We start from the raw sequence: 24,849 nt of genomic DNA, 5'->3' as shown, positions 1-24,849 counted from the left end.
ACTATTTACCATCCATGTTTTACTTCCATACATGGCTACACTCCATACAAATACTTTCAGAAATGACTTCCTGGCACCTAAATCTATACTCGATGTTAACAAATTTCTCTTCTTCAGAAATGCTTTCCTTGCCATTGCCAGTCTACATTTTATAGCTTCTCTACTTCGACCATCATCAGTTATTTTGCTCCCCAAATAGCAAAACTCCTTTACTACTTTAAGTGTGTCATTTCCTAATCTAATTCCCTCAGCATCACCTGACCTAATTTGACTACATTCCATTATCCTCGTTTTGCTTTTGTTGATGTTCATCTTATATCCTCCTTTCAAGACACTATCCATTCCGTTCAACTGATCTTCCAAGTCCTTTGCTCTCTCTGACAGAATTACAATGTCATCGGCAAACCTCAAAGTTTTTATTTCTTCTCCATTGATTTTAATACCTACACCGAATTTTTCTTGTTTCGACTCAGGTCTTTCAGTGCTCTGTCAAACGCTTCACGCAGTATCATATCTCCCATTTCATCTTCATAATATTGTCCTCAAGTACATCGCCCTTGTATGGACCCTCTATATACTCCTTCCCCCTTTCTGCTTTCCCTTCTTTGCTTAGAACTGGGTTTCCATCTGAGCTCTTGATATTCATACAAGTGGTTCTCTTTTCTCCAAAGGTCTCTTTAATTTTCCTGTGGGCAGTATCTATCTTACCCCTAGTCAGATAAGCCTCTACATTCTTACATTTGTCCTCTAGCCATCCCTGCTTATCCATTTGGCACTTCCTGTTCTCATTTTTGAGACGTTTGTATTCCTTTTTGCCTGCTTCATTTCCTGCATTTTTATATTTTCTCCTTTCATCAATTAAATTCAATATTTCTTCTTGTTACCTAAGGAGTTCTACTAGCCCTCGTCTTTTTACCTACTTGATGCTCTGCTGCCTTCACTACTTCATCCCTCAAAGCTACTTATTCTTCTTCTACTGTATTTCGTTCCTCCATTCCTGTCAATTGTTCCCTTATGCTGTCCCTGAAACTCTGTACAACCTCTGGTTTAGTCAGTTTATCCAAGTCCCATCTCCTTAAATTCCCACCTTTTTTGCAGTTTCTTCAGTTTTAATCTACAGTTCATAACCAATAGATTGTGGTCAGAGTCCACATCTGCCCCTGGAAATGTCTTACAATTTAAAACCTGGTTCCTAAAGCTCTGTCGTACCATTATATAATCTATCTGAAACCTGTCAGTATCCCCAGGCTTCTTCCATGTATACATATTTTAGTATATCACACTATTTGGTTCAGGTTTGCAACGTAGTTAATTTTTCGTAATATAAAGATTTCGTATAGACTGATACTTTATATTTTCTGTGTTTCTCTGATAACTTTCCGATCTCAAACATTGGATCTGTGCACTGCGTTGCTTTCCCCCAACATTTGTTGAACGAAATGCGCCATTTCATGTAGGAGTCTTTCCACATGTAAGGCCCTCAAGAGTTTCCAAGGGAGGTAACATACAGTAAAGAAGGAAAGATGGCTATTTGAAGATCAACAGGTGGTTGGCGCCGATACCCAAATTTCCCAGATTGCCCGTGACTATTCACTTCCGGCTGGGATGACGATAGCAGATGAAGCTCGAAACGTCTGCGACAGGCAGACGCAGCCGTACAATGGGTCTGCTCGTTACCCCAATTTACGCCCTAAGTGGGTGCGGAGCGAATGTGCCGGGATTCGTCCACCCTCCTCCAGCGGCGGCAGGGTCGCGGCCCCGGTACTCGGGACTGTATTATTCTCCAGTTTAGACTCTGGAGCCCGCGCGCCATTGGAGCGGACGCGCTCCTAATACCGTGATGGATGACGCTCCTCCCTTTTGATACTTACTGCTCGCGGCTTCCTCCTTTCTTACCTTTTTTTCCCCTCCTTCGCTTCCTTTTTCTCGCGTTTCGTTCCGTTTTCACTGACCTTCTTGATCTCCGCCTCGGCTCACCGGCCCTCCGCTGCTATTGTACGGTCGGAAAACATTTTCTCACAGCTGTTCGGCGAAGCGGCAGGGCCATTGGTGGCGACAGAGTTGGTTTTACGGCGGGCTCTACCCCGCGATCGCTGAAACGGCAGGATGCGGGCCTGCCGGCTTGATTTTATTTACGGCGGCAAGTTTATAATGCGACCCTGTCCGCTTTTTACCTGAGGCAAATATTGCTTTCCACACGTTTCATAAGTCAGCCTTACGGGGCTCCAGTGAATCTTTCGTATGCTACTTGTCAGTACTGCTGCACCCTAGAACACGCGCTTCGCAGTAGTGCCAACCTTACACAATTGTTTATACATATAAAGAAGATACAGAAAGTTACTTCATGCTGTGAAGCTTGTTTCATAGCATGAAATAACTTTCTATATCTTTGTTAATAGAAGGTTCAACAACGATGTCTTCACCTCATTCAAAATATCTATCTAACACTTCTTATGCTGTAACAGATAATTTATCTTGTAAAACTGTATTTCAAGATAGTTGTATGTTACAGCTCAGACCGGCAGTTGCAGTATGATTGTCGTCCGGTTAAATAAAGCACGCAAAAGAATTATTCAAATGGTGCAAATGGCTCGAAGTACTATGGGACTTAACATCTGAGGTCATCAGTCCCCTAGACTTAGAATTACTTAACCATAATTTAACCTAAGAACATCACACACATCCATGCCCGAGGCAGGATTCGAACCCGCGACCGTAGCAGCAGTGCGGTTCCGGACTGAAGCGCCTAGAACCGCTCGGCCACAGTGGCCGGGTAAATAATTATTATCTATTGCAATTAAGGCATGATCGAAAACGAAAACTATGTCTTATATAACAAGAAATGGAATTTGTTGATGGGAGCTCCTTCGCATCGGTAGGAAATGCACGGATCACTTTCCGCGTTTAAGCGGTTAAGGCTTATTAAAAATAAGTGGAAGAAGCGGGCAAGTATCTCAACACGAGAAAAAGGACAACAATCAAATTGCGAAGAGCTTAATAGTTACTAATGTTACATTTTTTTAAGATTCTGGTGTTGCTGATAATTTTATACTGTATGCATTGAGACTGTTACAACCAAGAGAAACGCCAGCTAAACAATAAATCGAACACCCCTAACGGAGTGACTTATAATGGAACGAGCACACAAAATTAATCTCGAGTAAGGCAGATACAAGAGATTCATTGGAAGAATCCTCAGGAAATGTAGTCGTTCAACGTAGGAAGAAGCTTTCAAAATACCTGTTGGACCAATTCCAGAATATTGCTCTTCAGTCTGAGATCCGTACCAGACGAGAGTGGTAGAGAAAATGGAGAAAATCCAAAGAAGTGAAGACCGTTTCGTTACAGGTTCATTTTGTAAGCGCGAAAGCGTCACAGGGATGCACAGTCCACTCCATGCTGCAAGAGAGGCGTTCTGCATCACGGCGTTGTTTGTTGTTAAAGTTCCGAGGTAGTACGTGCCTGTAAGAGTCAACAAATATATTGATTCCTCGCATGTGCTCTTCAGGAAAAGTCGATAAGATAAAATTAGACAGATTCGAACCACAGGGAGGCTTACCAGCAAACATACTTCCCGCGAACTATTCGCGACTGGAACAGGAAATGGGGGAAGTGATAGTGCTGCACAAAATACTCTCTCCCATACACCGCGAGATGGCTTGCAGAATATACACTCCTGGAAATTGAAATAAGAACACCGTGAATTCATTGTCCCAGGAAGGGGAAACTTTATTGACACATTCCTGGGGTCAGATACATCACATGATCACACTGACAGAACCACAGGCACATAGACACAGGCAACAGAGCATGCACAATGTCGGCAGGGTAGTTGACTTACACCTTCTAGAACATGTTGGGTGGCACGGGATACATACGGACGTGCATTGTCCTGTTGGAACAGCAAGTTCCCTTGCCGGTCTAGGAATGGTAGAACGATGGGTTCGATGACGGTTTGGATGTACCGTGCACTAATCAGTGTCTCCTCGAAGATCACCTTTCGCAGCAATGCAGGCTGCTATTCTTCCATGGAGACGATCGTAGAGATGCTGGATGTAGTCCTGTGGAACGCCTTGCCATGCCATTTCCACCTGGCGCCTCAGTTGGACCAGCGTTCGTGCTGGACGTGCAGACCGCGTGAGACGACGCTTCATCCAGTCCCAAACATGCTCAATGGGGGACAGATCCGGAGATCTTGCTGGCCAGGGTAGTTGACTTACACCTTCTAGAACATGTTGGGTGGCACGGGATACATACGGACGTGCATTGTCCTGTTGGAACAGCAAGTTCCCTTGCCGGTCTAGGAATGGTAGAACGATGGGTTCGATGACGGTTTGGATGTACCGTGCACTAATCAGTGTCTCCTCGACGATCACCAGTGGTGTACGGCCAGTGTAGGAGATCGCTCCCCACACCATGATGCCGGGTGTTGGCCCTGTGTGCCTCGGTCGTATGCAGTCCTGATTGTGGCGCTCACCTGCACGGCGCCAAACACGCATACGACCATCATTGGCACCAAGGCAGAAGCGACTCTCATCGCTGAAGACGACACGTCTCCATTCGTCCCTCCATTCACGCCTGTCGCGACGCCACTGGAGGCGGGCTGCACGATGTTGGGGCGTGAGCGGAAGACGGCCTAACGGTGTGCGGGACCGTAGCCCAGCTTCATGGAGACGGTTGCGAATGGTCCTCGCCGATACCCCAGGAGCAACAGTGTCCCTAATTTGCTGGGAAGTGGCGGTGCGGTCCCCTACGGCACTGCGTAGGATCCTACGGTCTTGACGTGCATCCGTGCGTCGCTGCGGTCCGGTCCCAGGTCGACGGGCACGTGCACCTTCCGCCGACCACTGGCGACAACATCGATGTACTGTGGAGACCTCGCGCCCCACGTGTTGAGCAATTCGGCGGTACGTCCACCCGGCCTCCCGCATGCCCACTATACGCCCTCGCTCAAAGTCCGTCAACTGCACATACGGTTCACGTCCACGCTGTCGCGGCATGCTACCAGTGTTAAAGACTGCGATGGAGCTCCGTATGCCACGGCAAACTGGCTGACACCGACGGCGGCGGTGCACAAATGCTGCGCAGCTAGCGCCATTCGACGGCCAACACCGCGGTTCCTGGTGTGTCCGCTGTGCCGTGCGTGTGATCATTGCTTGTACAGCCCTCTCGCAGTGTCCGGAGCAAGTATGGTGGGTCTGACACACCGGTGTCAATGTGTTCTTTTTTCCATTTCCAGGAGTGTAGATGTAGACGTAGAAAAAGAACGTCACGAAAATAGTGGCTGTTGGAGGATAATAAAATTCTTTCGAGCAAATCTGCTGTTTCTACAATTGTGCGGCATTAGCATACTACTTATAAATGGTCTTACAGATTCCCTGGAGGCTGATGGAATATTGGCATGGTATTCTTAAACGCTGTCACCCTTCAAGGCTTATGTTTTAGTCACGCGAATTACGTAGATGATCTGATAAGAGAGGAAATGCGAGAGGTTCTTCGCAAAATCGGCGAGCAACGGCAGGTCAACGGCAGGTGTAAAAAACAGTAGCTAGAAAAAGGACAGTTTGAATGAGCGTGGGTTAAGACATCTGCAGACACCAGGAATTAGTGACTAAAGGACCTAAATTACTGCCCAAAGGCCCTCAAAAGCATACCCTGGAGCCCCAATTTATGAGAATAAATGGTGTCCCCAGTAAGAGACCCTATCCTTTAAAACTGAGGGACCAACCCCCGCAGGAAGTAGAGCCCTAGTCACTGCACAACACCCTATTAAACTAGATGCAGAGTTCTACGCAGAAATCTGACATTGTTGTCGCCAAACTATTGTGTACATCGAGAGAACCGATATTGAGAGAAGACAGTGCCAAAAATTCTGCTGTGAGCACATCGCGTGCTGATCACGAGAGTAAGATACGAGAGAGTAGAGGCGCAATACGCCAACTGAATACGATAGGCAATCGCTAATAGTGGTACGGTGAGCCCGGTGCCCCGCTTTGTACAGTAGTTTGTGGAATGTACGTGTGGGTGGTGTGGGAGTGAGAACGTGATGGCGAATCCGCACGGCCGGCTTTATCTCGTGACGAGCGAGGGAGCGGTCGGCAGAGCTGGTGGGGGCGGCGAGGCGTGCGCGTGATTTCACAGCTCGCGGCCGCTTCCCCGGCACGGCGGCCCTTGACCGCCAACCCCGCGTTTCTTGCGGCGAGGGGACCTTTTCGATCAGCCGCGTGAATTGTCCCCAGGCGAGCCGCCTCGTCCCGTCTCCGCGTCTTCTCTTGTGCGGCCGGACGGCTGTGGGAGCAACAGCTTCATCTGACGCCGGTGCTTAATTAGCGTTCCGGTGATTGCTTTCACGGCCGTGTCGGCAACTTCCGGTGTCGGTAGGGTAGGGAGGGGGAGGGGACGAAGCGGAGGGGAAATTCTCTCCTGCGGCTAGCACAACGTCGTCTCTGTCCTCGGTGTAAGGCCGGTATTACACTGTCGGACTTTCCTTGACAATGAAATGTGATCAAATATTCATCATATTTACTTTGACAAAGGTATTTCACAAAGCGCAAATAGGGGTAGTACACTGTCATCAAGATTTTCTCTGACAAAGATCTTTGACTCCGTAGTTCCTCCAGAATGACCGGCGAAGACTTGTTACTGCATGTATTTACATTTAGAAGAGGAACGGAAGAAAAGAAAAATGAAATGTACGTGAGTGAAGACGTGGGTTTCGCGGCGAGATGCTAAAAGCATCCAACAAAATCTGTTGCGGGAGCTGCAAGTCGAGGAAGTAAAGTTGTACGAAAATTACTTGTGAGTGGGCGAGAGTACACCTCAGTATGTGCTCAAGAAAGTGGTTCCTCACATTACGAAGCAGAACACTTACTTCAGAAACGCTACATTCGCCAAAGACAGACTTACCGTTAATACTGCGATTTCTTGCAACAGGAGAATATGCCATAGCACTCCAATACCGCAGTGCATGTTGACGAAAATAATGCCAGAGACAGGTGATGCTTATAAAGCGCAGGAGGAGGAATATCTCAAGGCGAACAACTGTTTAGTATACGCTGTAGCCATTAAGAAATATTTTTATTTCTACAAAAGTTGTAGATTTTCTCCTTTATATCCTCGAGAGTACATCCTGATCGTACTTCACGGTTCATGATCTCCGAAATTTTTTTCATAGACTCTCTTCTTATTCTATTTTTGTATTCGGGATGGCGCAAATTATACAGTGCTTCTTCCACCTCGTACATTTCAATTTCGTTGTAGATGCGACGCAACATGTAAATATCGAAGCCATGTTAATAGACGTTTAATGTTAGACAGTTTCAACGATGCTAGCGCCCCAAGCGGTTACATTTTTCCACCCACTAAACAAGAAATGGACGCTTCCTTTGAGTACATCTAAGGCGAGACGCTAGATTTGGTCAAAGAAAATTTACCAACGCCTAACTTCGACAAAGTTCCTTATTACACTATCAAATTTTATTTGAAAAAGAAGCTTTTTCAAAGAAAATTTGATGGTGTAATATCGCCCTAAGGGACAGCGTAGTATTCTGAAGGAAGTTTTAGGTATAATGTTTCGTCGACGACTAGGTCATTACAGACGAAACACAAGATCGGATGGGGCAAACACAGGAGAGTAATTCGGCTGCGACGTTACCAAAATATTATCCCGGCGATTTACGAAGACCACCGAACACCTAAATCTGGATGGTCGGACGTGGATTTGAACCACCGTCCACATCTACATGGATACTCTAGTAATTACATTTAAGTGCCTGCCAGAGTGTCTCGCCACGTGGCTCGCTCCTAACTTTCGGTATTAATGAATATCAGCCAAGGACACCGGAAGCACAGCTTCGATCAAATGTAATTGCTCGCTATGGGAAGAGGAGTCAGACAAAGATGGTGTTTATCCCCAACACTGATCAATAGTTATACTGAGAAACTGACAGCATTAGAAGAAGCAGGGGAAGAAAGGATAAAGAGAATTAAATATACAACGGTGTCTGAATCAAAGTACAATTCTTAACGGAGTGACTCGTAGAAGTGGAAAAGGAAATGCAATGAGGATACATCTCAGAAAGGCTGAAGTTGTAAGAATCATTAAACAAGAATGTTTGAAATACGATTGGAAGGAAAGATGTTGGAACAATATTTATAAATTATGGTCACAACTGAGGAAAAAAAAATTTTTTTTCATGAAGCTAAGACGTGGAACATTTGCAGGTGGAAGTGTTTTTGAAAAGGTGAACGGATTGTTCACAGCGAAAATAGTCCTTTAGGTAAGGAAAAGCGTCGCCAAGCGTTAGGTTTGCAGATTAGTCTTATATTACAGTTAATCAGTCAAAAAGGAGAAGGCAAAATATGTGAATACTTTTGAAAAATGCTTGTGGAGAAAAATGCTTCCATGAAATGCGCTATTGGAATGAGGAATGTGGAAATACTTTTAAGAACTGGGGAGGAAAGAAAGCGGAAATTACAAAAATTACGAAAACATTATGACTGCAACCTCGTATATCGTGAAGAAACTGAATGCAACGCAGAGTCGTTGAAGGAGAAGTTGCAGGCAAGAGACAGAAAGAGAGTAAAACCCATAGAATGCTAGATTTAAAAATGGGCGAAATTATCAGGTCATTACGGAAGAGGCGCAGGAGAGAGCAAAGTGAAGAAGGTCCTGTCGCCTTCTGTCGTAAGGCAGACGCACTAAAATTCTTATTTCGTGGGGCGGTATTTAACTGCGCCTTTGATGTCAACCCCTGTGACTTCCAAACACTACTACCGGAGGTTCTACCGCAGTCTGTCTGGGAAGAACGCAGTGGAGTCGGTAGAGGAAGGTGGCTTGCGCTGCCCGAGGCACACCAATTGCATTAAATTCAGTCGTTTGACATGAACAGATATTGGAGATCTAATCAAGATACACAATGAAAGCCAGTCAGTAATGCTGATCCCGCAGTGTAAAGAACATGCCATCATTAATAATAATTATTAGCAGACTGGAATTTCAACCATTCTAGGTGCGTTTTGAAAGTATACCTTGAAAATAGTTAGCGCCTATGCACATCCTTGTCGGTCTCATTTATGAATGGGGACTTCGACTGCTGTCAATCTTCTAATGGCATATTTTGTCGCATTTTTGTAACATTTCCAAACTGATTTTCGCTGTCTGCGGAAATTCTTACTTTCTTCAGGACATCGGCCATTTTTACACTTTTTCCTTATCAAAAGCATTGTCTGCGAACGACATTTTTTTCAGAACGTTCTTTAAGAATCCACTCTATCCGACTCGAAACGCAATTGATTGTAAATATCTAGTCAGATAGTAATTTTCGCTTGCATGTTGCGCAACTGAATCGGAAATTTGTACAGCATGCCGTTAGAAAAACAGACAGAAACACCTGTTAGACTCGCGAGATTCCTTTCTTCCCTCCTGTTACGGACACGTGATAAACGGAACATCATTCACGCCGCGTGAGCGGATCACGTAGGCTCGGAGGCATGAAAATGAAATTAAGAGATAATTAATAAGATTTATGCGCAATGGGGGCGTGCATTATTCAGGGCCGGCCAGTCCGTTTAGCGGCGGCTAATGCCCGTTAACTTGCCGGCTAACAAGGCTGCGTGGCGCGGCGTCTATCAGATGATGGGATCGTAATGGGCCCGCCAGGGCCGTAGCCCGCTGACTTGCAACCTCACCCAACCTCCGCCCTGATGCTGCCTCCCCCACTTTGGTCTCTTACATTTCGCTTTCAGTCCTCTCTCACATCTTTAGTCTCAATTTCCTGCGTCAAAAAATCACGGCTACAGCCTTAACTTCGATACTTGGCAGGCAGCACAGCCGTCTGCTGCAAGCAAATCATCACATCTATGTGGTCTGGTAGGGCAGTCTTCAGACCTGCGCTCACTATCTAAGGTCGGTGCGTCAGAATCTTGTCACGAAATTTCAATCAATTTTTTTCCTTCCTTCCTTGTCTCCTTGGTTCAGGAAATTTATTTACACTGAAGCGTCAAAGAAACTGGTACAGGCATGCTTATTCAAATACAGAGATATGTAAACAGGCATCATACGGCGCTGCGGTCGGCAACGCCTATATAAGGTTCAAATGGCTCTGAGCACTATGTGACTTAACATCTATGGTCACCAGTCCCCTAGAACTTAGAACTACTTAAACCTAACTAACCTAAGGACATCACACAACACCCAGCCATCACGAGGCAGAGAAAATCCCTGACCCCGCCGGGAATCGAACCCGGGAACCCGGGCGTAGGAAGCGAGAACGCTACCGCACGACCACGAGATGCGGGCCCTATATAAGGGAACAAGTGTCTGGAGCAGTTGTTACATCGGTTACTGCTGCTACAATGGCAGGTTATCAAGATGTAAGTAAGTGTGAACGTGGTGTTATAGTCAGCGTACGAGCGATGGGACACAGCATCTCCGAGGTAGCGATGAAGTGGGGATTTTCCCGTACGACCATTTCACGAGTGTACCGTGAATATCACGGTTCCGGTGAAACAACAGATCTCCGATATCGCTGCGGCCAAAAAAGATTCCGCAAGAACGGGACCGGCGACAAGTGAAGAGACTGTCATACAACCGTTTCCTCAGGTTATAAGTTGCCCCTTCTGGAATGTGTATTGCTGTGTCATATGGTATAGGGAACTATTACAGCATGCTGCAGACTAACACTTGGCGTAGCCAGGCGAACGTCTCAGCCTTCTTCAGTTGGTAAAACTATCAACGCTGATGAATGTCCATTCTGTGTTAGAATCACGATAAACTGTCATCACATAACCGATGAAAATATGTTTAAGGGGGCCTATGTCAAGCAACAGACGATGCCGTTCGTAAACAATTTTTTCCTGGATAACATATACGAAGGCCACCGTCTGTTGCTTGAGAAAGGCCTACTGGAGTGTTCTTTCATCGGTTAAGTGATGACAGTCCATCTTGATTCTAACACAGACGCATTCATCATTGATGAGGGTTTTTACCATTTGAAGAAGGCTGACAATTTGCTTGACTACGCCAGCTGCTACTATGCGGCGTCGTGTATAGCTCGCTGTACCATATGGCATAGCATTATACACACTAGAAGATGCAAGTCATAAGTTGCGAAACCGGTTGTGTGAATCTCTAATCGACTTCAATAAATACAGGTATTGCGGACTGTTGGAGTCTTCGTTCAGTTTTATATTTTAAAAGTTTGAACACCTATGTGTAAAAACAGGTGCATGATCGGCAGTCAGTTATGTACTACCATTGTTCGTCAACGACATCTACTCCATCCGGCTGAGAGGACGATGAGGTTTCGGTTTTGACGTATGTGGATATATGGAAGAGCGCAGCATAGACTGGAAACAGGTTACCGTCATGAAAACTGCAGCCTGAAACATTCTAAATTTTAAGGCAATGCATCGTGTGAATGCTTGCATTGCATTCCGTGTCGGTCGGCCGAAGTGGCCGTGCGGTTAAAGGCGCTGCAGTCTGGAACCGCCAGACCGCTACGGTCGCAGGTTCGAATCCTGCCTCGGGCTTGGATGTTTGTGATGTCCTTAGGTTAGTTAGGTTTAACTAGTTCTAAGTTCTAGGGGACTAATGACCTCAGCAGTTGAGTCCCATAGTGCTCAGAGCCAGAGAGCCATTCCGTGTCGGAAAATTTGAACATTGTTTGTGACATTAATTAATTAATACTGTATGATACACCAGTACTAATTGTTTCATTGCAGACTCCGTGTATTTTCCCGGACATATGTTTATACGAACAATTCTGTTCTTCCTTTTATGACCAGAGATGATTTCCCGAAGCTGCTGCACCTGATTAATATTCAGCCTAGTAAAGTCTGTAACGCACGGGGCTGGACCGATCACTCGACTTTGATTCTGCTACTGTGGTCTTGTGTCTCGAGTGTGTTTGATGTAACTGCCATCTTGGCCTTGGCGGCAGCCGGCCGGTGTGGCCGAGCGGTTCTAGGCGGTTCAGTCTGGAACTGCGCGACCGCTACGGTCGCAGGTTCGAATCCTGCCTCGGGCACGGATGTGTGTGATGTCCTTAGGTTAGGTAGGTTTAAGTAGTTCTAAGTTCTAGGGGACTGACGACCTCAGAAGTTAAGTCCCATGGTGCTCAGAGCCATTTGAACCTCGTGCGTATCTCGACGATTGGCAGCAGGTGGGCTGAGCGTGTTGTCGGTGCTTTTGTTTCAGGCGAGAAGCCGTTCAAGTGCGAGTTCGAAGGCTGCGACCGGCGCTTCGCCAACAGCTCGGACCGCAAGAAGCACTCGCACGTGCACACGTCGGACAAGCCGTACAACTGCCGCGTGGCGGGCTGCGACAAGAGCTACACTCACCCGTCGTCGCTGCGGAAGCACATGAAGGTGCACGGCTGCAAGAGTCCGCCGCCGGGCCACCCCGCCTACGACAGCGACGACGACGCTGCCGCCGACGGCGACGACTCCAACTCGTCCGGCTCGGCCGCGTCCGCGGGGGCGGGTCCGCCCTCGCCGGACCACCCCCAGCCGCCGCCGCCGCAGCCGCCCCAGCAGCAGCACGTAAGTCGCCGTACACTGTGTAGTATGCGAGCCGCCGGTGTGGGCTAGGCGCGGGTGTGTCTGCAGCGCAATGGCCGAAGTGGAGCTACCTGTACGAGTTCACAAACTTAAAAGTTGTTGTCGTCATTCTGAAGACTGCTTTGATGCAGCTCTACACCCTAGCCTAAGCTGTGCAAGCCTATTCATCTCCGAGTAATTACTGCAACCTAAATACATTTGAATCTGCTTACTGTAGTAAGACCTCAACCAACATGACCTTGCTGTGTTGGTACTGCGAGGGCATGAAGCTGCAATGTATTGCCAACCCTCTGTTTATTGCAATTATAGAGTTAGAGAAAGCTTTTGACAATGTTGACTGGAATACGCTCTTTGATATTCCGAAGGTAGCATGGTTAAATACACGGAGCCAAAAGCTATATACGACTTATACAGAAACTAGACTTCTGTTAGAAAGTCGAGAGGCATGAAAGGGAAGCAATGGTTGAGAAGGAAGTGAGACAGGGTTGTAGCCTATCTCCAGTGTTGTTCATCGGTACACCGATAGAGAAAAGAAAAAAGAAAAAAAAGACATTGCTATAGGAATTAAAACAAAGTTTGAGGTTTGCCGATGACTTTGTAATTCTGTCAGAGGTAGCAAGGATTTGAGAACTGGGAAGAGCAGCTGAGACGAATGCACAGCGTCTTGCAAGCATAATAAAAAATGAACACCAACAAAAGCAAAGCAAGGGTACAGGAATGTAGTCCAGTTAAATAAGGTGATGCTGGGGTAACTATATTGGGAAACGAGACGGTAAAACTAGTAGATGAATTTTTCTATTTGGGTTGCCATATTAGTGATGATGGCCGAAGTAGGGATGGTATAAAATGGAGACTCATTTTGGAGATGATCATGACTAGAAAATCACTGTTGTGTTCAAACCAACCTCCGAGTTGTTTTCTTTTGATTTTAACACGAATTGTATACTATATAATAGCCAGCCACGGTGGCTGAGAAGTTCTAGGCGCTTCAGTTTGGAACCGCGCGACTGCTACGGTCGCAGGTTCGAATCCTGCCTCGGGCATGTATGTGTGTGATGTCCTTAGGTTAATTAGGTTTAAGTAGTTCTAAGTTCTAGGGGACTGATGACCTCAGATGTTAAGTCCCATAGTGCTCAGAGCCATTTTTTTGTATACTATATAATACATTCGTATTCGTAAAATACTAAAATAAGTTACTGGAAAATTCATTTGTAATGGGGCATAACTTAACGCAGGTACACTGGACAATCATTCCGGTTTTTCTGTAGCTAATTTGGCCATGTCTAGTAGTACAGATGTCTGAGGTATGTTTGTTGATTCTTCTGGTGGTTCTTGTGCTTCCTCTTCATTCGAGTACTTCAAGGAGAAAAACAGTTTTTGACCATTGTGTCGAAGGAGCAGAATAGATATTTCTGTTACATGAGTTATCTAGTTTCCAGTCTTCACTGCTCAAAGATGGAGTTTGTTTTCAGTACCTTCCACTGCTGTGGCATTTATAAGCTTGCTGTTCTGGTGTACCTGTTTATCTTGTGTAAGTCACAGTCTATGTAACTAATCTTATAGACTTAACAACAAAGACAAATACACCCCCGTCAATAGAACCTTGAGTTCCAGCTATCAGCTGACTACAGGAGTATGTAACTATCACTACAGATGTGCGCTCTCCACATACGTGTAATAGACTGAGGTGACAGTAGTCATGGTGTACCTCCTAACATCGTGTCGGACCACCTTTTGCCCGGCGCAGTGCAACAGATCACCGTGGTATGAACTAGACAAGTCATTGCAAGCCACCTGCAGAAATATTGAGCCATGCTGTCTCTATAGCCGTCCATAATTGCGGAAGTGTTGCCGGTGCAGGATTTTGTGCATGAACTGACCTCTCGATTACGTCCCATGAATGTTCGAGAGGATTCATTTCGAGCTACCTGGGTGGCCAAATCATTCGCTCTAACTGACCAAAATGTTCTGCAAACCAACAGCGATCAGTTGTGGCCCGGTGACATGGTACATTGTCATCCATAAAAGTTGCATCGTTGTTTGTGAACACTAAGTCCATGAATGGCTGCAAATCGTCTCCAAGAAGCCGACCACAGCCTGTTACAGTATGCTCTTTATGTTTTTAGAAATCCTTTTTATCCTTTGGCCGTCCTTGCCATCGTACTTTGCTGAGACTGCGTGTAGGTCACACCATGCCTGTCCACGAGTTCCTTTTGCGTCGAGGGGATTCCCGTCAATGGAGCTGCGGCCCATATTCTCGCAGAATGTGCTCTGCTGCATGATCTGAGACGAGCAGTCAACCTGTTTACCTAACTGTCTCAGATACTTTCGGACGACAGGTTAGAAGTTTCCCGAGGGAAAGCGGATTTTATCAACAACAAAAAAATTATAAAAAAATGTAATGGCTCTCTCCGTTCGGTGTCAGGGTTAGTTGCGGGGGTTTCCACTCATTGGGGAATGTGCCTGTAGTGTCCGCATGCTACTTTCTCCCTCTGCACTGTCGTACGTTTTGGAATTTTTATGTATGTCTTTTCTTTGTCTATCTGTCTAACCTAATTGACCCTCTTGTCCTAATAGACCGCATTTTCTCACCCCATCATATTTCTCGCCCCATTTTCGTTGTACAGAGTATGGTGACCCTCCTTGGTTTTTCCTTCAGAGACCTACTACAGTTTCTAGGTGTGCGGATTTTATCTCACTTATAACTATCTGACTAAAGCTACTGTCATGAACATTCAATAACAATGACATGGTTACAGACCCTGGAGCTGAAAATTCTCCTTTCATCATTTCATATCCTTTTAAGCCATTTTTCTGTGAATCGAGGGACTGATATGGAAGTAGTTTAGTACCTTTAAACCCATAATCATCATCTTCACCATTTGATATTGTTAGTCTGATCTCGTAGATGCATCGTGGTCGCTTTTACAGTACTTTTTAGTTAAAAAGTCTTTTAAAAATTTTTTGTGGTAAAATCTTGTAGCTGCCAAACCTCATGTGTTGTGACGTCGAGGTTCAACTGATTTCGCGATAATGATTCTCATCTTGAGGTTAATTTCGCTGGATTACATAAGCTATAAAACGAGTACGATCTCCCAACGCTCTATAAGGCACTTATCTTGATAGTGGATGTTGAAAGATGCATCAACAATCTTAGATAATTACTAGTCGTACTAATTTGGGCCAGTGTTGAATTCCTGATGTTACTTAGAGAAGCAGCTATGTCGGCTGCGATGAGGAAATGATGACTTCGCGTGCAGACGCAGCCGTTAGTGAGTCATGGAGAAAACTGACTTAGTATCATGAGGATTTCAACATTGGTCCAAATTAGTATATCCCTTAGTGATGACCCGTAATTATCTAAGGTTACTGATGGTTCTTTCAATATCCATTGCATCTGATGTTGCCAGGATATGTGACTTGTTGAACGTTGTGAGATGGCATTACCTTAGTACAATAACGTATTCCAGCCAAATGAATGTGAAGATGCAATTCATTACCGCGAAACCGGTTGAATCTTGTTCTCACAATAAATTATGATCAGCAGCTACAAGAAGATCTCACCCCAAAATTTTGAAAACTATGGATAAATTAAGCTGTGGTTGCCCAGAGACCAATTAGCGGTAGTGACAGGAGCGGTTTTTCTTTTTGTTTTGGCAGGCTGGCGCGACCAACCTGTCCGAGTGGTACGTGTGCCAGAGCATGCCGACGCCGCCCAGCAACGACCACTCGCCGGTCAGCCAGCTGAGCCACCACCTGGGCCACCACCCCATGATGCACCACCACCACCATCACCACCACCACGGCGCCGCCACCGCCTACTGACGACCACCCCTCGGCCCGCTGGAAGCGTCTGCGCAGCGCCTCGACCTGGCGCTGCACTCGCCGTGACCGCCGGCCCTCTCACCAGCACGCCGCAGGACGCCCACGCCCGAGGCACCAAACACAGGCTCTGCAGACTGGAGGTGGACGCACCAGCACTCATACCCTCAGCTGTTACAACCCAATTCTGTACTTCCAGATTAACTCCTAAGGACTGATACCCTCAGATCTTTTGGTGTTTCGTTTCCGCTTACCCAGATCGACACTAGGGGACTGATAGCCGTACATCCAGTTCCCCAAGATCATGGGCTGATGCCCTCAGCTCCTTCAGTTTCCAGTGTATGCTTTCGGAAATCGAACTGTGCCTTCCACTGTGGCTGACATCACTCAATGCTCTTGATCAGGATGTAACACCACTGTCATCCATATGGCTCTCTATGAATAGCGAGAGTCAAATATGACTTTGGAAAGAGAATAAAGTATTTTAAAGTAAGGAAACTATCTATGAGGACCGCACATTTCGATATCGTGCGCCAAGAGCGTTCATTACAACGTCAGATATTATAATAACAATGAATCTAGAAGGAGGAGCTGGAATTTTGTTTTCCACTGTGGCTAACAATGATCATCTTCAAATAACATTACTGTTATCTGTTTTTTCATATGAGGAACATCTCTGCAGCGTGATAGTATGATCCCGATTCTGGAAGGAAAAAAACTATTACCTGCAAGAAGTAAAACAATTCTGTGTATTTATTAATATCTTCACTCACTAGCATCACTTGTCATGTTCCTTGGAGCTTATTAATTCCCTGAAACAAGATGGACTAGTGCCTTCCACAGTGGATAACACGACTCCCTTCGTTCCTATCACTTAGTAATGCTACTGTGATCACGTTTTGCCTTGTGTAAACAAAGTGATTGGAAGATCACACTGGACTGAGGTTATAGAATTGAATAGGGAGCAATTCCAATGCAAAGATTACTGCAGCTGGTAGACATCACTTACTACCTTTAGTCTGTGACAAGATCAGTCGTTCAACAAAATTACATCGTTCCTTCTCTTCGAGGATAAAAACATTATTTCTTCCTGTTTCTTTCAGCTTCTTACTGATAAGGAGCAACCTGCCGCTATTATCCTACAAGCCCTCCACTCTGGCTGTTTGCGACTAGAATACCCGTGTGCCTTCTCACGTCTGGGATCGTGCTGGAACACAAGATGGACGGCGTGTAACGAGTGCTGTGTTGTGCTGTGGTGAGGTGCGGTGGAGGACAAAAAAAAACTTTTGCAACGCGCCGACGGAGACCGAGACTCTTATTTTCAACGTACTGTATATTGTTCGTGCCTTCTACCATTAAGATGTAAACATTACCAAAGATATTTGTCCTACTGTACGTTCAGTGCATCCATACTTTAAGAATACGCCGCAAGTTGGAGAATTCGGTCGGATGAGTGCCGTCCGTCGACAGTGTCAACGTAATAAATAAACTTTCCTTCGGAGCCATGTGCTTGCTGTGGTCCCGATGCGACCGCCACGAAAATTTGTCTGCTAATTTTGACGGCTGTGCTACGCTTACAGATGTTGTATACAAAATTTTGCAAACACATTGATGTAGTCTGCCTAAGTATTGTACCAGAAATATTAAGTCTTAAATTTAATCTGTTGTAAATATGTATCATAGTGTGACAGAAATTACGCTGAATACAAAATATGCTCAATGTATACATGTTGTGTTACTTGCTGGTGCAATTTAAAATGACCCTTTGCTGTGGTAGTAAAAAAGTCGGACACAGAATATAAAAGATTTAAGCACATCCCAACCTTTATACTTTTGTATGATTGAGTTTGTATTTTTCTGTTATTACCCATCTTCCCAAATGGAAGATCGAAGCACATTTTTGAATCGGATCAGTTTTCCATTGTCCACAAATGTTTGTAACACACACTATAATATTACATTTTCCTATGTCCGAAATGAAACAAATCACAACACGGCTCTCTTAATTTTTTGTGAAAAGTGTTGTTGTTACGTCCATCACGTGAATAATGATGTGTGTAACTGGATATATGAAGAACAAGTAGTTTCATTTGAAAAACCAACTGCGCCATTTAATTCCCTACTCGTATTATTGTTATTAAAAGCGACCAGATGCTTTTTAAAAAATAATTTCTAGGCGCTATGAATTTTTAGGTGATATTTAATAGAATAATACACGTTCTATACTTAAGGCTCATCTAAAAACACAGCTCGCTGTTATGTGAGACATCCAACAACTCAAATTCGACTTTTCAGGACACACGCTGGCTCTGTGATTGTACAATTCGAATTGCCACATCAACCCTGGACAATAATCTTACAACGCTGGGCAATAAATATGCAAGGTGCTGGGAACCCATCTGAGAACACCGAAACCAGCGACAGACAAATTATGGGTAGAGCTGTAAAAATCCTAGTGTCAAACCAACAAGAACATCCCACTGCACGAAATCCATTCGTTTTGATGACACTTTGGGCTTAAACAGAAGCTGCACATCGGTGAAATTGGAACAGTAAATTGCGTCTTGCGTTATTTCAACTAAATATGTCAGTTGTGTACACATAAATACGATGAAAAGTTGTGTTACTGATAGATAAAACGGAGCAACTGCTTGAGCTTTTGGAAAAAGGAAGTTCGTGGTCTGGAGAGTGAACAGAATCACAGGCGGAGGTAAGTCACTGTCCTCTGACATCACACCTGCAGCTAACTCACCTTGAAAGTTTTCCTCTCAATCTACAATAGCTAAATGCTGAATTAGTGGACTCTAGTCGTGTAGCACGAAACGCAATTTATCAATGCTTCAGTGGTTTCTACCAACCTTCTTCGTCAGCCTCTTTCTCTCCATTGTGCTACGTTTCCTGTTCGAGTATTCTTATACACCCATTGTTTCTATTTTGCGATGGAACACGTAATGACGCTGAATCGAAGCAACATAAAGTTTTACGACCAGCTGGATAGCATTATTTTGGAAGCAACCTTCATAAACATATATAATTACAACATTATCGAAATTCATACACACATAATGTTGCTAGCAATCTGATGGGATATGCATCTGTCTTAATTCGGTCTATAACAGCAACTGCTTTATATTATCATGACGCATACCAACAATAATTTCGGCCCTCGAGGAATCCCCTCGTTCCTAGTAATTTTGCCTGTTTCAAAATACACGCAGACACTTTAAACTTCATTTGTGTATGTTCGTAGGTGGTGATATTCAGCCGCCAAATAATGGTTAAAATTCTTGGTGAAACCTTCACCCGTTTTAGTTTTTTTTTATTTTGAACAATTCGTTACTAGTTTCGGTCAGTGGCCATTATCCAGCTAAGCTTGATAATGGTCATTGACCGAAACTAGTAGCGAATGGCGCAAAATAACTGAAAGCTTGAAACTTCGACGATACGTGGGGCTGCAACTGTTTATTGCGTATAGTATCCACATCTGCAATTGTTTAATGGCAGCACTAGCGAGAGAGGTAGAGGTTAATCATGTTATTGCTGGGAAAGACAATACTTACTTGAACACAATGCCACACTAGAGAAACATCGATTTACTGCTCCAGTACTTTTTAAAGTCGATTACTCGTTTCGATGGTTATGACAGCATCATCAGGTTTATTTCGATATTTTTACATTGTAGTCATTACTTACGGCAAATAGAAATTTGACTAAAAGGTTATCTATCGCCTAGCACTTGTGGAGAAACGTTAGCTCAAATTGATAGCACCAAAAGATGATTTACACACTTCCAGACGCTGTTGTTACTGCATAGCTGAATAAATACACTCATTGCATACTACCATAATGTCCATTCGTGTTCGTCACAGCCCACCACAAGGATCTGACGGTCTTACAATGCAGATACGTCAGGTTTCGAAACACATATTTTGGACTTCGTTAAAAGGCACATCAGGGGTACTGATAAATTTGAAAAATGAAATAATATTACCAAAGAAACTACTCGAAATGCCATGGTACAAAATCGGACACAATTAGACCGAAAAGAATTGACGGAACACTATTATGAGGAGCGCATTTGGACCGCATCATTTCCGTCATAAGTCTTATCATTAAATAGGGTGCTTTGGTTCGATGTCCGAGGAATATCCTTTAAATAAAGTAGAATGTATTGTAGAGGAGCGCTGATGAGTATATGTAGGTTATCAAAGTTGCTTGAGTAACTATAGTGGTCCATATTACTAAATGGTTAACGCAGTTCATGTTCACGGTACACGGTCCCAGCTGGAGGTTGTGTATCTAATGGTATGTAATGGAAACAAATTTGTTTTTCAATGTTTTGATACACGAGGCACGTTCAGAAGGTAAATGTACGGTGAACATACCGGGTTGTGGCTTTTTGTCTTTGGAGGTTTGGCAACACTGAGTGGTAGAGACGGGGGAGGGGGGGGGGGGAAATCCTCTGACCAGAGGGAGTATCATAGGAACACGGAACAACATGAACTCACGTCTTAGTGTCCAGTTGCCTTAAAGATGTCGGTAAGAAATCTCGCCATTTGCGTGCCGTCTGCTGTGCTCCACATACTACTCACGGAAGGAACAACACTTACCGAAATTTTTCGCGAAGAAAACGGTTTATGTGGAAGGTTTTGTGAATAGATCGAGTGTGTTTAAGTGGTGTAGGGAGAACAAGTGTTCATGACGAACAGAGAAGTGGAAGTCTTTCCATTATGGCGCAAAAATCAAGGAAACTGTTCGTGAAGACTACCGATTGACAGAGGATGAAATTTCTGCGATATTTCCACATCTCTCCGGAACTCTCTTATAGGAGACAATCATAGAAATGCTGAAGTATCGGAAATTGTGCACAAGATGGGTCCCCAAATAGATGACACAGCAGCCGAAGAGAAGTCGGGTAAATAGCCTCCTTGAGTTTTTTGAGAGACCTGAATTGGACGGTGAGGATATTGTTATCACTATTATGACCGTAAATGAAACGTGGGTGGCTCACCGTGGGTGGCTTATTACATGCCGAGACAAAAACACAGTCGCGTCACACAAATTCCCCATCTGCCGAAAAATTGAAAATCGCAATCTCGAGCAAAAGGAAGGTGACCTCAGTGTTGTGGGACCAAGAAGACACGATTTTCTTCGAATTTCTGCCTCACAGGAAGACCATCAATGCACAAAGATATTGTGAGTCCCCCTAAAGAACACAAAAGGAAAGGGATTCTAAGAAAGATGTGTACTTGTTGCACGACAACGCCCATCCTCACACAGCCTTAGTCACCAAGGCTCTCTTGGACTTTTAATTGGGATGTTATGAAGCCCCCTCCCACTCTTCCCAGGAGAGTTCTTCGAGGACGGCACAGAGAAGCTCGTGCCACAGTTCAGCTCATGGACTGAAAGGGATGGCAGTTATGTGGGAAAACAGACAAAAAGTGTATCAACAATATCCTCTAATTTCTGTCAAATAAACTTTTCTAAAAAAACTTAAACATAAGGCATGACGTTTTAATGTATTACGTCTTTACTATTCTATTCTATCTATTCTCAACACATTCTGCAGGCAGGATCCACGCGTACTACTGAAGAAATCTGCAAAATTATATCACTGTGCTACACACACTTCAGGTCATATGACATCATAAAGGATGAGATGGGTGAAAATCTTGTGTTTCTTCAAAGAGAGCAAGTCGTCAGATATTTAATACATTTAATCATTTGTAAAATAATCTTCTGTTTGAAGCTTTTTTCCATAGAAGATCGATACTTTAAAGAATTGGAGTTAGGATCTTACTGGTTACTTCATAACTCAGCACAGAATGCTTTTTGAATCTCCCCAGACTGTCATGTTAGAGACCATCAAGAGCTGTTGACAGGAAAAATATTTATTCTCCGTCAATAGCTAATCAAATCAAAAATTTCCATCATTATTGGCAATAATTCTTACTGTCTTTACCTAGCACATCCTACTCACTGGTCAAGAAGAAAAAGAGCTTGGAACAAGTTTACTCTTGTGTAAGTCTCAGTCAATTTAGAGATTGTGAATAATTAATTCACTTAAAATTGAAAAGAATTGTTGGGAAATTACGTCTTTGATCAGTATTTGATCAAACTCACAGTAAATATCACAGTACTAAGTACATAAAATATATTAAAAATGAAACAGGTACTATAGAGGGAGCTGATAAGTGGATGGCTTTGAGGAAACCCAGGATACAAAGCAGGGTTGAATCGCATGAAATTACATTATCATCACAGTTAAGATGTAACTGATCATTTATTTTCTGGTTATTCAAAAAACATAAAAATATCAAATTAAAATCGTAATTGCAAGAGCATAATGATCATTATACAACAGAGTATGCACTTCATGTATTACACTTCAACATATAGGAAGTATGTAAGGTATGTAAGAGGAAAGATTCATCAAAGTACATGCACACATACAGTCATACCAACAGTTCACGCAGAGAGAAGAATAGAATCTATAACGATATTTGTACACATCAGACTTAGATCCACTGGTCAGCTGTGTGACTAACAACCCATATGGAAATTCTAAACTTTGGAAATACGATAAATACAGAAACATTTGGAACAAAAGTAATTTGACACATGACATAACAATTAAATTGAAAAATGAACTAGTATAAATCATTATATTTGGTTGAAAGCTCACCACATATCAAGGACCCACATGTGCTAACACAGATAAGAACCACAATGCAAATCGGAGAATTCATGAAAAATATTTATATTAAATGAAAGCCCAGTTACAAGTAAACTGGCTGCACAAAAAAGGATGGTTACTAGAGCCGAAGGCCAGTATACACCATAAGAAACGTTTGGGTGTGTCGACACAATCTCGCACACTACAAGAAATACGAAATTCGTAAAATGAAATAAGATCGTACAACAGAAAAAGAATTCTAGTATGAACATATGGGAAACACACAACATATTCACAAATAAGAGACACAAAGTAACTGAATTTACACATAGGTAGGCTGAAACACTCTCCCAGCGCTAAGTCACGGAAGAACAAAGGATCAAGCTAGAGAAATGGATTATTGATAAATATGATACCATTTCCTAACTGAAATGAACTAAGTGATATGATTTTCAAAGTTTTCACGTGAACGAAATGCATTAGAACCGCAAACTAAACTAAATCTTACACATTCCTACTTCCTAACATAACACTACTATAGAGGACTTGAAAGGACAACCTCGTGTGCTTTAGCCACAGAGTATAGCGCTGCTCCTTGCTGCTGGACTGGTCCACTGATAGCAACAGAAAAAGTCAGAGAAAATACACCCCAGCAACCTGTAGCAGCCTACACAATAGCTGCTGATCAGTGACCATAAATGTCTCTTTGGCCCAGCATAACTGTACTGTACACAGAAGTTGGCTAAACTGTCGCTGCCATCCAAAGAACCCATACCTGTGAACCAAAGCGTTTGGAAGCATCATACATAGGCACTCACACACTCTGTGTACCAGACAAGATAAGAAGTAGGAATATAGCATGAGTACATGATAAACATGGTTATAGAGGTATACATTCACTTTATAGTCAATCCCCTGTGTGAGAAATCACAAGATTCGATTACTCAAATGTCGCTGGGACTATCAAAATAGAGCACTTTACTGATCATTTTCTCCCCATATCAAATGACAGATGCATCAACAATTAGAGCTTCCAAGAAATAACGTGGAGATACAACTCACACTATGTCTCCAGGTAAAGAAATGAACAAAAGATATTTCTAATCATTTTTTCTATTAAGGTATACTAGAAAATACGAAAGAAATAGTTAAAGAAGAAAGAGCATGTAAACAGGAAACAAAACAGTCACAAAGCATTCCATAACCAAATTTCACCATAAATTAACTTGTTACATATACTCTTTATTTAACTGTGTTCTTGGATAAAACAGTCAATATAGGTCTCTTACAGAGCAGCAAAATTTACCTATGGTCACTGTGTTAGAAAGTTTAACGTAATTTGAAGGATGCTACCCTGATTGGGTTCATAATATACAGAATGCATAACAAAGTTGGAGCAAAACACAGACCAAATTTTTTAATAAATTATTTACCTCAAGAAAGTACTGAACAACAAAAAAATCCCACAGAACATTCGATCGTTTATGAGTAAATGATGACAACATAAGAAATTGCTGAAAGTAAATTAATTTTGGTATCTTTTAGAATCGGAACTCTCCAGTATATCTAAAAACAGCGTTAAAACACTTCTCAGCTACGTCAAGGCCCATGTTAGGAAGGAAAATAGGTTTAGGCACATATCTGGCACACTTAAGAAGAAACAGAAATGGCAAAAGACATCAGTACTGACGTCCACACGTTTCTGAAAAACTACTAAGAAAAGCCAAAACTTGGATGTCTCCGATCAAACCTAGGAGAATTTCATCTGTGTCACATAGCCATATCTGAAA

At 43.6% G+C, this 24,849-nt stretch overlaps 1 protein-coding gene across 1 annotated transcript in view; it reads left to right on the top strand.

Moving 5' to 3' along the window:
* Positions 1-12,483, top strand: part of LOC124775325 (zinc finger protein ZIC 4-like) — a gene marked incomplete at its 3' end in the record, with an annotated part of 254,631 nt that extends 242,148 nt beyond the window's left edge. The window contains exon 3 of the mRNA XM_047250158.1: positions 12,200-12,483. Coding sequence (XP_047106114.1) covers positions 12,200-12,483 — 284 coding nt within the window. The remainder of the gene's footprint in view (positions 1-12,199) is intronic.
* Between the last annotated feature and the right edge of the window lie 12,366 nt (positions 12,484-24,849).

This window comes from Schistocerca piceifrons, chromosome 2 (assembly GCF_021461385.2).
Source record: "Schistocerca piceifrons isolate TAMUIC-IGC-003096 chromosome 2, iqSchPice1.1, whole genome shotgun sequence".
Lineage (NCBI taxonomy): Eukaryota > Metazoa > Arthropoda > Insecta > Orthoptera > Acrididae > Schistocerca > Schistocerca piceifrons.
This window is presented reverse-complemented; position numbering and strand designations above follow the sequence as displayed.